The following is a 12,524-nucleotide window of genomic DNA, read 5'->3' as shown; positions in this document are numbered from 1 at the left end:
CTACAAATGACAAAGTTTAACCCTTAAAAAAGTGTGGATCCTATCACTTTTAACACATTTACACTTTCTCCTTAATTCCCGTGACGAAAAGTTTTGAGCCACTTATAGTAGGACAGAGGGAGTAATTAATATGTAAAATCAAAATTCAATAAAAATTAAATAATTTATAGACAATTAATCCGGAAAAATAAAAACTTTCTCAAAAAGGTTCATAAAAATAAAAGTGGTTATAACAAAAGGAAAATACACGAACTTTGATGAAAATTGTAATTTTCACTTGAACTTCGATTAAATAAAAAAATAATGAACTTATATTTTAATTGCAATTTCATGTGAGTTTGACTTCCAGCGAAACTAGAGCTTAGTTGGCAGACGAAAAAGACCTCCCGAGAAAAAGAGGTACCTCTATGATCCTAAAGCTAATCACAAAGACCTTGATATAAAGCTTGGGAGGTCTTTTTCGATTGCTAATTAAGTTCTAATTCGCTGGAAGTCAAATTAAAATGAAAATTCTAACTAATATATAAATTCATGTAAATTTTTTTTATTTAATTGAAAGTTTAGGTAAAATTTACAATGTTCACCAAAGTTCATCTAGTTTTTCCCCATAGCCCCAAAATAAAATAAAGTGAAAGAATCTTAAAGTTCAAAATTCTCACTGAGTAATTCTCAAGGTTGTGGGTCCCAAGATAATATTAAACTAATGAAATTTAAACATAGCATCATCTGATTGAGCGACATGCTAATCCATCCAAGTAGGGCCGTGAATGAACACAATTATTTGCAAATTATTCAAAATTCTACTTGTAAAAAGTTTGTTTGGAGCTTGATTCTATAATAAATAAATCAAACTTGATTTCGAGCTTGATAATTTTATCGAGTCGAACTCGGGGTTGACATCATTCGGCTCGTTGAACTCGCGAACATGTTCAGATTAATTTATTTGCGTACATGTTTGCGAGCCTGTTCAGAAACTTTCATTTAAATTAGTGCACGAGCCCTAAACGAGCCGAGCTCGAACTCGAATGACATATTAATTAATATTAGTAGCTCATTTTGAACATTTATCAAACTATTCCTAAGTTTTAAATGAGTTTGAGCTCGAACGTTAAAGAGTCGAACTCAAGCCCAAGCTCCAATTCATATTATCGAGTATCATACAAGTCGAGCTCAAACTCGATAAGTGGGTGACGGGTTGAGCTCGATCAACAAGACAAAAGCTTGAATAGAGCTCCAGCTCAGCTCGAACACCCAAAAATTTAAACGAGCCGAGCTCAAAATTGCTAGTATTCGACTAAACTTGGTTCGTTTACAGTCCCACATCCAATTAACTAATGCTCCTTTTAGTCATTTTCTACCCACTTTCATTGTTTTTCGTTGCCCGTTTCTTATTCACTCTATAATTAATCACTCTATTTTCTTAATACTCCATCCGTCCCTGAAATAAGTTCCTCTTTTTTCTTTTTGGGACGTCCCCCAAATAAGTTCCTCTTTCTTTCTTTCCATTTTTGGACAACTACCCCACCACTAATAATACTTTAGTTATTCTTACTTTTCACTTTTTCACCACTCTCAATACTAATTATAACACTTTTTCATCTTTTTACCACTCCCAATACTAATTATAACATATTTTTCTTCACTATCAATACACTTTACCACTTTTCCTTAAAACTCGTGCCGTCCCCAAAGAGGAACTTATTTTGGGGACGGAGGGAGTATATTTTTCTTCATCCTTTAGAATTATTTATTCAATTATTTTTTTAATACGTTTTTTATGTATAATACTTCCGTCAATGAAAGAACTTCCTACTTTTTCCTTTGGGGACGTCTACAAAAAAACTTCCTACCTAATTATGACACATTTTCACTATTCTCGGTACACTCAACTTTTTCTCCACTCTCAATATACTCAATAACATTTTTCTTAAAATTCGTACCACTCTTTCCTAGGAAGTTCTTTCATGAACGATATATATTTTCTATTTTTAAATACTATTTCACATATAATTTTTACCCGGCCCCTCCTGTCCACAAAGAGCGTGTGTTTACTAGTATTTTCGACCGTCCACAAAGAGTGTGTGTTTTCCTTTTTTAGAAATTTCTTCTTATATTTTAAACCTCATTCATATTCAATAATTACAAAATACACACCCTTTACTTTTACAATTTGGTGGGCCCAACCACTAAGTACTACCCTTTGTGGGACGCTTTCAATACTAAAATTACATCTTCCAACCATTTTATTAAAATTCGTGCCCTCTACTCTACCACATACTCTTTATAGACGGAGGGAGTATATTTTTACCTTTATAATTATACTTATTCACCCAGAATTAACTTCACAATATCATTGATCTGGAACCAAGATTCCCTACAAGAGACGAAGAAAGTATATACTCCCTTCGTCCCACCTTCATAGTCCCTTATTCATTTTTTAGATGTCACAATAGATAGTGCACTTTCTAAATTAAATTAGCATTAAATATTTTTTTAACTCAAATAACCTTATTCAAATATTGTCATACATAGAATAAATAACGGTAAAATTGAATAATTAATATAATTTATATTTTCCAAGCACTATTCATTATATTTTCTTAATATGTGTGAAAAAGTAAAGTACACTATGAAGATGAAACGGAGGGAGTATTTTATAATAAAAGAAGTAATGCATAAGTTTATTGAGATATTAATTTGAGAAAGATCTTTTATGATGAGCTATTGTATATAAATATTTGTTTAGTTATGCTCTTTCTAGTCATTTACCACATTACTTCCTTTCCTACGTAACTAACTCGTATAGTGGTACTGCACTTAAGATTCAAGCTTTAATTAATTAATGGATATGTATTATTTTAAACATGAGAAATTATTAAATAAAAATAAGCCATATTTATAGTATGAATGAATAATGATAGATAGTGATGATGATAATATTATGCACATATCTTTGGATCAGGTTTAATGAATATTAATAAAACAAGACTGAGGCCCAATTACTTGAATTAATGATTTTGAGGGTCCAAGTTTACTTTATAGTTTATAAATCGGGTTCTTGTAAGTATTTTATATCACTCTCTTCTTAAACTCTCTATTTTAGACACTCTCTCAATTTTCTAAATGTAATCCCTCAAAAATTATAGTGAAAGATACTTCCCATGGATGTAGAAGTTCATGATCGAACCACTTAAGGGGGGTGTATTCGTTGTGGATTTCCACAGACTTTAAAAAGTCCATAGAATTTAAATTCCATGGAATTCACATAGATTCCAGACGACTTTCAAAGAATTCGTGGTTGGATTTCACCCCGATTTTCACTGATTTTTGAAGACTTTACGGGATAATTTTGGAATTGAATTCTATGAAACCAGCGCCCGCTAGAAAAGACCCAGCGAGCGCTGGAAACTTAGGGACCGCTGGGAATAAGTGCTATATATAGCAACATTCTTGACTTTTGATACCAAAGCTTTATACAAAGAAAAAAGAGTATGTACCGACACTGCTCCTCAATGTGTGACTTTTGTGTTGTTGAATTGCAAATCCCAGTAATCTGGGAATTAGGGTACTTTTGTGCTAAATACAGAGAAAGCGATCCCCAGCCACAGCCGACGTCAAGAACAGAATAATTGTCTTTCATCTGCGACCTCTCGCAGTATAGCTCCAGCATCGCCTTCTCAGCATCCTCTAAGGTGCTCGACTTGTCTGGGAAGAAGCAGCAACTGCAAAATGCCATATGGAAAAGCACGATCAACGTTTAAAATCTTAGTCGAAAAATTATCAGATTATAAATAGCACGAGTCCTATGGCCTAACAGTACTCCTCGCCTATGTAAGGGTGAGAGATTGGGATTCGATCGCCATTCCCATCTCCAAATTCCTGAAAAAGAAAAAAAAGAAAACAATAAATTCTGAGTTTTTTTGGGAAAATTTACCTGTATTTTAGATGCTTCCCAAGAACGAGCTTGAAGAAAGAGGTTGGAACTTCATAATGTTGATACTTGGGCTCTTTTGTCTTGATTGCTATCGGCATCTCTCTCAAAGCTGCAAGGTGAAGTTGTTAGCAGCAAGCAAATCCATTTGTTTCTCGCAAGAAATTCGACCTAGCACTCAAAATTTCTAGAATTGCTCCATCTTTCTTCATTCTTTTTCTCAGAACACCACAAAAATAGCAATGAAGAATTGGAGATATTTTTTCCAAATCCACAACCGCTAACTCGAGATCGTCGCTTCAACCAATTAGAGAATGTGACTTCATGATATTCAATGATACTATAGTTCTACATTATGTATAAATTAACATCTCCAATCCAAAAGGAAAGACAATCACTTAAATAAAAATTAACAAAAAAAATATAAAAAAAAAATTGCAACAACTATTCAGCACAACCAGAAAGCAAACTCTCCAGAAAAAAACAAATAATTCCATTCGAAATTAAAAAACAACAGAGCGAGAGAATTTCAGAACCGTACAATGCGCGAATTGTATGAGATCGGAGAGCTGAATTTCAGCTGACGGTCGGTAACCGGAGCGGAGGCGGCTCGCGAGCAGCAGCCGCGTGAGGCGGCGCACGACGGCATCCGGCAGCAAATTCCGCTCAAGTGAAGCGAGCATCACAGCGGACAGTAGCGGCGTAGGGCGTATGCACGATCGAATCGACAACGCCGCCGTTCGCCGCCGCCATTGCCAGAAAATTCAAGTGAGGAAGGAAGGAGTGAAGTACTCTCAACGATTGCTGAGTTCCAGCGCTCGCTGGCTTCTTGGCCGAGGGCGCTGGAACTCAACGCTCGCTTAAAACTTTATGGATTTCAATTATCGTGGTTCTTGGCCGGAATTTCGTCGTGTGTATTTTTTGGATGAAATCCATGAAAGTCATTCCGGATTTTAAGTCAATGGAATAGCGAATACACCTAGATTTGTATGGATTTAAACTTTATGGATTTCAATTATCGTGGTTCTTGGCCGGATTTCGTCGTGTGTATTTTTTGGATGAAATCCATGAAAGTCATTCCGGATTTTAAGTCAATGGAATAGCGAATACACCTAGATTTGTATGGATTTTAAAAAGTCTGGAACGAATACACCCAAATTTATATGCATTTTTAAAAGTCTTGAACGAATACACCCAGATTTCTGCAGACTTTTAAAAGTCTGAAACGAATACACCAAGACTTTTAAAATCCATAGAAATCTATTAAACTCCACAACGAATACACCCCCTAAATCTTGATCAAACCACATAAATCTTAGAGTTCTTTATTGTTTTCCTTTAATCCGTTGCTATTGGTTTCATCAACTGGCGCCGTTCGTGAGAAATCGGGCTAAGGCATGGATGTTATCCTCTTCTTCGACGACGATTCATCGTTCTAGTGGGCGATTTTTATGAAAACATTCATCGGATTAAAACAATTTTAGGGAAAAATACCCAGTTCTCGATCATCTCTCCCTTTTGGACCTATTTCAGAAGAATTCGATGATCATTAATTCCTCATATCTATGGGTGAACTTGTTGGTCCTCTCCTGATTTCTCAAATTCATGGTTGTCCGACCACCTCAAAGTCACGGTTGTTCTTCCCAAGATTCGTTTATCAAAACGAAGTTTGGGCAATTTTCTACAAAATCTGGATTCTCTAGTTTCGTTGTTTGATCGGCCGGGGAATCAATATTCAGCTACTCTGATCCCACTCCATCTCAAAATTCCAACTAATTCGGCATTCTACCTCCCCACCACCGGCCATCATCTCCAAATCGAAGGGAATCCTCACAAAAAATCTCCACAAAATCCCTAAATTCGGGCGAACAACGGTATCTCGCAGATCGTTGGCCCGTCCTCTGTAATCCCCGAATCACCGTCGCGGCGGGGTGACGGAGCGGCCGTCAGCATCTTCTCTCTCTCTCTCACTATGAAATCGCCAAAAATCAGTCTGTGAAAATCAAAGATCTGGAAATTCTCAAATCTCTAAAATCGTTGAACTACAATCTTCTCCAACGACCACCGCCTTGTCTCCAGCTTCAACGTCGCTCTCTTCTACCATCGGATAAAGATGGGAAGAATTCCAGGAGAAGTATGACAACCCCGTGCATAAAGATAAGTTTTCCTGTTATTCTTGTTCAGGGGCAAGGACCCTTGTTTTGTGAGTTGCTTAAAAAAAAAAAAACAAATCTTTAGGGGCTGGGAATGAAACCATGTGGGGTGGGATATGTTTGTATTTGTTTACTCGAAAAGTGCTATGATTCATGATGCTATGGTTGTTCTATCAAAGATGAAAGATTTAAATATTCAGCCAATAATTATGACATACAATAGTTTGTTGCACAACTTTAGGGAAACTTATACTATTATTTGGGGGCGGTGCAGGACAATGGGGAGTAAAATGAGATTCGGCACAAGGTGGACAGGACTCCATCCATTCCTCGAAAAAGCTTCAAAGGGCTCTTGAAAATAGCGTGAAGAGAGATTGGTTGAAATGTAAAGAAATACTAAGATATAGAGGCAAATCAAAACTTACTTCGTATGGTTAGTGTGAAATCCATCGGCTGTGCTGATCTGGTGGGCGATAAATTCTTGAGCAGAAGATGGTAAGATATGATAACTAATTAAAGGGTTTCAACCAAGTAAATTATCTTACTTGTGTTTGGGGTTTTGCATTTAATTTTTGAGTTGCTATAATCTAGTGGTCCACTGAGCATGATTCTTAGGAAGATTTTCTTGATGCATTTTATATAAAATATATTTGTTGTATTTACTCTCGTGTGTAAGCATGTATCCTGTAAATGAACTTTGGGGAATAAGGTTTAAACAATAAGACAAGAGCAACTAAATCACTTTTCATCTATATGACTACAGATAATGAGGGGTGTCTTAATATTGCATTATTCAGTTGGTAGTATCTTTTGTCCGTTTGTCAGCCTACTTTAATAAATGTTTGCTCTAAACCCCAACTGCTACTTTTTCCTTATATTGGAGAATACGTTGGCTTATCTCATCCATGGAGAACACACTACGTGTTTATATCTAAATTTTTAATATCCTTTCATAAGTTATTGTGCTTAAGTCTGACCATTTTCAAGTTAGTATGTCTATCAAAATCAGTTTTTCCTGTTATATGCAGTTCCAAATGATTTATTGATAATAAAACAACTCCATCTACTTAAATTTTCGGTTAACATGCCATGTATCTGAGATTGGCTTGAACATCCAAGAGGTTCATGCTTTTTGCAGAATTGATGGATATTCACTTGATGTCTTTGTTGTGGATGGTTGGGAAAGGGGCATTGATTGTCACAGAGCCACACTAGTGAAACTAATTCCATACATTGAGAAACAGTCAGTTAAACGAAAGCTAGAATTTCCTACTATTGGACTGAAGCAGAGTGGATTTAATATAGCATCATCCTATGCGGAAATTCCTATTGATGGGAATGATGTCTGGGAAATTGATGCCAATTTGTTGGAGTTTGAATTCAAGATTGCTTTAGGGTCAAATGGAGACATCTACAAAGGTTTATTTCGTAGTTAAGATGTGGCCATTAAAATTTTCAAGACTGGCTCTGTTAATAAATGACATGATTTTGATGGAAAGTCCAGATATATTTGTGAGCATGGCTATAATGAACTTCTGGGCAATTCATTTGACTTTAGATTTCTCTTTGTATTTTCTTCGCTCACTTTCTTAATATGCAAGATATCTTATTTGATACATCTACATCTAAGGGTTTCTTGTTCTTTATAGATTTGGTTTACAACTAACAAATTATATATTCAAGGATGAGTTACAATCCTATTTCTAGGGGACTCTCATACTTTTACTAATATATTTATGCTTAAGAATTTTTGTAGCACAAGGTAAGAAGATTTAGGAAAAGATTCAAACAAATATGATAAACGTTGTAACATGAAAATGTTAACCCACTAATAAGTGATGATTCAGGTGCGAAAGGACTAAAGTTTATCACTACATGATCTTGTCAAAGCATGTGAGTGATTGGGAAATGATACATATCATAATTTGGGTAAAATTATGATTTGTGTGATGTTTACATTATGAAATGATAATGTTGTCTTGGAAGCTGCAAAACTTCTACATATGTGCTGAGATTTGAAATATAAATTGATTTTTTCTTATAGGTGATTATATTATGTCAACCTCACATGATCACTTGTCATTATGATATATTTATTTGATTTTTCAACTTTATGATATATTCGTGGCAATAGTTCACATATCATTAAAGAGGGAAGGGTTTAATGAAGTTCCGGATCAAGTAAAAGAGACTTTTGGCAATGTTGTCTTATTTACACTACTGCCTTGCGCACCACTACTTACTTGCATATTTGCTGAAATAGTGACACATTTATCGTAATATCAACACCACAAACATTCGCACACAACATATTTATTTAAGTCATGCACGTGTCACCAGGGGAGAGTAGGGTATATACCCTCATATGAACTTGTTCAAAAAATTTCTAAGCAACAGGGCTGACTGCTCGGAACTATGATACTTTCAAAGGGCCTGTAATATTTTCAAAGGGACTATGATACTTTCAAAAGGCTTGTAATATTCTCAAAGGACATGTAATATTCTCAAATAGACTATGATACTTTCAAAGGGCCTGTAATATTCTCAAAGAGACTATGATACTTTCAAAGGGCCTATGATACTCTCAAAGGGACTATGACACTCTCAAAGGGATTATAATATTATTTTCAAATGGACTATGATACTCTCAAAGGGATTATGATATTTTCAAAGGGAAATCAAGTCTGCGACCACGATTCTAAAATCAAGGAGATTGGAGCTTTGAATTAGCCTTTCAATACTTACAAGGTCGAAAAATTTCTTATCTTTGTTGATTTTTTTTATCTTTGCTGACTGATTGCTTATGTGAATTAGTGGTGCACATTAATTCCTAATATGGTGCTTGGTTATAAGTTGCATTTTTGCAAGTTCGAGGACTATTTCTAATCTGCTAGACATACGTTCACATGTTCAATATATCCACCAGACTAGGGGGAGTAGCTGATGAGGACAATATTATGCACATATCTTTGGGTCAGGTTTAATGAATATTCATATAACAAGGCTTAGGCCCAATTACTTTAATTATATGGCTCTTATAAGTATTTTAGATCACTCTCTTTTTAGACTATATTTTTTAGACACTCTCTTAATTTTGTAAAGAGAGCACTTTTGAAATAGTCATTTTGAAGAAGGAAACACAATATTTGGCCACTAATTGAAAAAACACAAAATCTGGTCATTTATTACATGTAAAGACTGTTTTGCCCTTAATTAGGACGGATCAGATTAGAGTTGAATTCGGGTTTTTGCGCGGATTAGGCTCATATGGCACTAATAGTGCCATATGTGCCAACCGAAAAAAAAAAAAAAATCTAAGTATAAGGCACTAATATGGCCATAAGTACCATTCGTGCAACACTACATAAGAATACAAGATATATGGCACTGATGACACTAATATGGCTATAAGTACCATGTGCAACACACTAAATGGAGAATATAAACCCTACAGGAAAGTGTTCAAAATGGTCATATAATTGTACCCATCTAAATAATATCAGCACACAAGTATATGGCATTAATGGCACTAATATGACCATAAGTACCATTCGTATGGCCCTAATGACACTAATATGGCCATAAGTACCATTCGTGCAGCACTGGGTATATGGCTCTAATGGCACTAATAGTGTCATGTGTGCCTAACCCGCGCGCAAACCCAAATCCAGTCCGTCCTAATTAAGGGCAAAACAGTCCTAAAATGTAAAAAATGACCAAATTTTATATTTTTTTCAATTAGTGGCCAAATATTGTATTTTCTTTTTCAAAATGGTCATGCGAGTATATTGTTTCTTTTGTAAATGTAATCCCTCAAAAAGTACAGTGAAAACTCGGACACCTCCCGTGAATGTAGATCTTCATCATTGAACCACGTAAATTTTTATGATCGAACCACGTAATCTTAGCGTTCTTGATATTTAATTTGTTTCATCAAATAGTACAACATTAATTCTTTAAATATTGATATAATCATTTTGAATTGGACTCAACTTATGATAATTTGAATTCCATTAGGAATTTAGAAGATCTACTCCTAATTCTCTTAGGAATCCATATGCTTAGCCCATCACCCTATAAATAGGGGAGATGAAGCACATAAATCCCTACACCTGCGGAGCGGAAATTTTTGCCCCTACCAAAGCAGAATCGGAAATTGCTCATCTTCCCCGATGAGATTTTAATGTTCGTTTCCCAACTATTAGGTTGAATTGACAATTGTTAAAGTTATATTCAAATAAAAGGATACTACAATCAAAGTATATAATCAATCTCTAGGAACATGTTATGGCTTGATTTCTTGCTTTATCTTGAATGCAATATATGTTTTGTGATAGTTATGCTATTGAATATGTAAAATATTTTAAAATATTATTCACATACGATGTTGGCAATTGAACTCCTCATTGAATATCAACAACTGGTATCAGAATCGGATCATAGTCTCTGATATTTTAAAATATTTAATGCATATCAAATATAGCTTCACTTTAATTATTGTTAAAGTTTAGTTCATGTTATCTGTTATCGAAAGGTTGGAATTTATAAATGTACTATATGAGATTTTTTTTTCGAAGGATACTATATGAGATTTTAGTAATTATATAAATTAGAATTATAAAATAGGATTCAATTCCTCTCAAGAGAAGTATCCCAGAAAATTGAACGACATCAACAAATATTGTATTTTATTAAGTCAACTCTAGTTAATTCAAAACTCTTGGCCTTTCCTGTGGCTTCCACAATTTATAGTGCAAATTGTCCAATGTAATACTAATATTTTAGTTACTATTTACTTTGATATCATCTATCAATAAATAGTATTGATATAAGATTTCATATTATACATTTAACAACCATGTATACGAATTATTTGTATGTCAATAGTCTTAAAAACAATTATAAATATTAATGGGAAAACTTCCCATGTAAATTATCTGTAGAGGAATCCTCACTAACCTACTACAAGCCATGCACATGTCATGCTTTATAAATTATGATCCTTACTACTCCCTCCGTCCCATTGGGCTTGTCCCATTTGGTTTCGGCACGGTTATTAAAGAGAGTATTAGTAGTATTAAGTGTGTAGATAAAGTAGGAGAGAGAAGGAGAGAGAATGTGATAAAGTAGGAGAGAGAAAGTGATAAAGTGATAAAGTAGGAGGGTTATTTATAGAAATGGGACAAGATGGTGGGACAAACAAAAAAGGAATACGAGACAAGATCAATGGGACGGAGGGAGTATTATACTATCTTCATCAAACGAAGTTGAGTCGTATTTCTTTTCAGGCCGTTCCAACGAAATTGAATCATTTTTCTTTTTAAAATAAAGGGTTAAGGTGCAGATATGCCCCTGAAGTGTAAGCCCTTATAGCGTATTGCTCCCCTTACTCACTGTGTGTGCAACTTACCCCCTAAACTTCAAAAAATCGCACATTTAAGCCCCTCTGACCTAACTCCGCCAGTCAACGTTAGTTAGTAATTTTTTTATTTTTTATTTTAAATTCAAATTGTTTGGCCACATGAAATGCCACTCTGCAAAATCAAGATTTCGGCAAGCCGATCATCATGGACAGCCAATCAGACAACGAGGAGACTCCCCCGCCCAAGTGGAAGAGATTCGAAGGATCATCACAAGGTACATCAACGCATCCATCAGCACAAACTCTTCCTCCTTTCTAACCATAGCAACAACAACTGATGATAATGATGATGAAGAAGATTATAATAACGAGGATGATGATGATGATGCAGAAGCTCAAGAAACCGAGAGTCGAGGCCAAGACGAGGAAGCTCGAATCACAAAACACAGAGGTTGAGGTTGGATGCGATGATGAGGTGGAAGTGAACTCGCCCAAGAACTTGAACAAGAAGAGTTTTAGGAAGGATAGAGAGGCAGAGAGAAACAACAGGAAATTCAGATGCTCAATGTGCAAGAAGGCGTTCCAGTTATACCAAGCTCTGGGAGGGCACAGGGCGAGCCACAATAAGTTCAAAGGCTGTTGCGCTCCCCAAGAAACAGAGGATTCACAAAGCCAGCTGGGTGAGAATCTGATGATAATGATGAAGAAAAGCAAAGAGCACGAGTGCCCGATTTGCTTCAAAGTTATCCTATCGGCCAAGCTCTGGGCGGCCACAAGAGATCACCACCACCACCACCACTGTTTTCCACTATTATCGTTTTCCCTCACCTCAACCACCACAAAAATCTCCACCACCGCCAAGCAACATAACAACAGTAAAATGTGAAGAAATGGGGGGTGGGGGAGGGGGGATCTGTGCTGTGAGAGGCGAAAGAGAGACCGAGGGAGGCGGCGGCGCTTCCCCGTCGCCAAGGGGGAGATCGAGGGAAGCGACAGACGCCACGACGGCTGCCGTTGCCAAGGAGGGGGGTTGCTGGGGTATCGGGTCTGAGAAGCGAGTCGAGAGGGAGATGAGGGA

General features: G+C 35.9%; 1 protein-coding gene, 1 long non-coding RNA gene and 1 pseudogene across 2 annotated transcripts; 2 read left to right on the top strand and 1 right to left on the bottom strand.

Moving 5' to 3' along the window:
* Positions 1 to 3,200: 3,200 nt before the first annotated feature.
* LOC131026314 ((S)-coclaurine N-methyltransferase-like) lies at positions 3,201 to 4,684 on the bottom strand (annotated as a pseudogene).
* Positions 4,685 to 5,040: 356 nt separating this feature from the next.
* Positions 5,041 to 7,700, top strand: LOC131026327 (uncharacterized). The gene is made up of 2 exons (XR_009102240.1): positions 5,041 to 6,579; positions 7,223 to 7,700. It is a non-coding gene; the product is annotated as an uncharacterized LOC131026327 (long non-coding RNA).
* Positions 7,701 to 11,819: 4,119 nt separating this feature from the next.
* Positions 11,820 to 12,332, top strand: LOC131025741 (zinc finger protein ZAT9-like). The gene has a single exon (XM_057955528.1). It carries the CDS (start codon positions 11,820 to 11,822, stop codon positions 12,330 to 12,332), a length of 513 nt encoding a protein of 170 aa, XP_057811511.1.
* Positions 12,333 to 12,524: the final 192 nt, after the last annotated feature.

The sequence above is a fragment of the Salvia miltiorrhiza genome, chromosome 5 (assembly GCF_028751815.1).
Source record: "Salvia miltiorrhiza cultivar Shanhuang (shh) chromosome 5, IMPLAD_Smil_shh, whole genome shotgun sequence".
Classification (NCBI taxonomy): domain Eukaryota; kingdom Viridiplantae; phylum Streptophyta; class Magnoliopsida; order Lamiales; family Lamiaceae; genus Salvia; species Salvia miltiorrhiza.
This window is presented reverse-complemented; position numbering and strand designations above follow the sequence as displayed.

Bases quoted from the DNA above. Each gene is read 5' to 3' on its own strand.
- LOC131025741 (XM_057955528.1), top strand. From the start codon at position 11,820: ATGATGATGATGATGCAGAAGCTCAAGAAACCGAGAGTCGAGGCCAAG.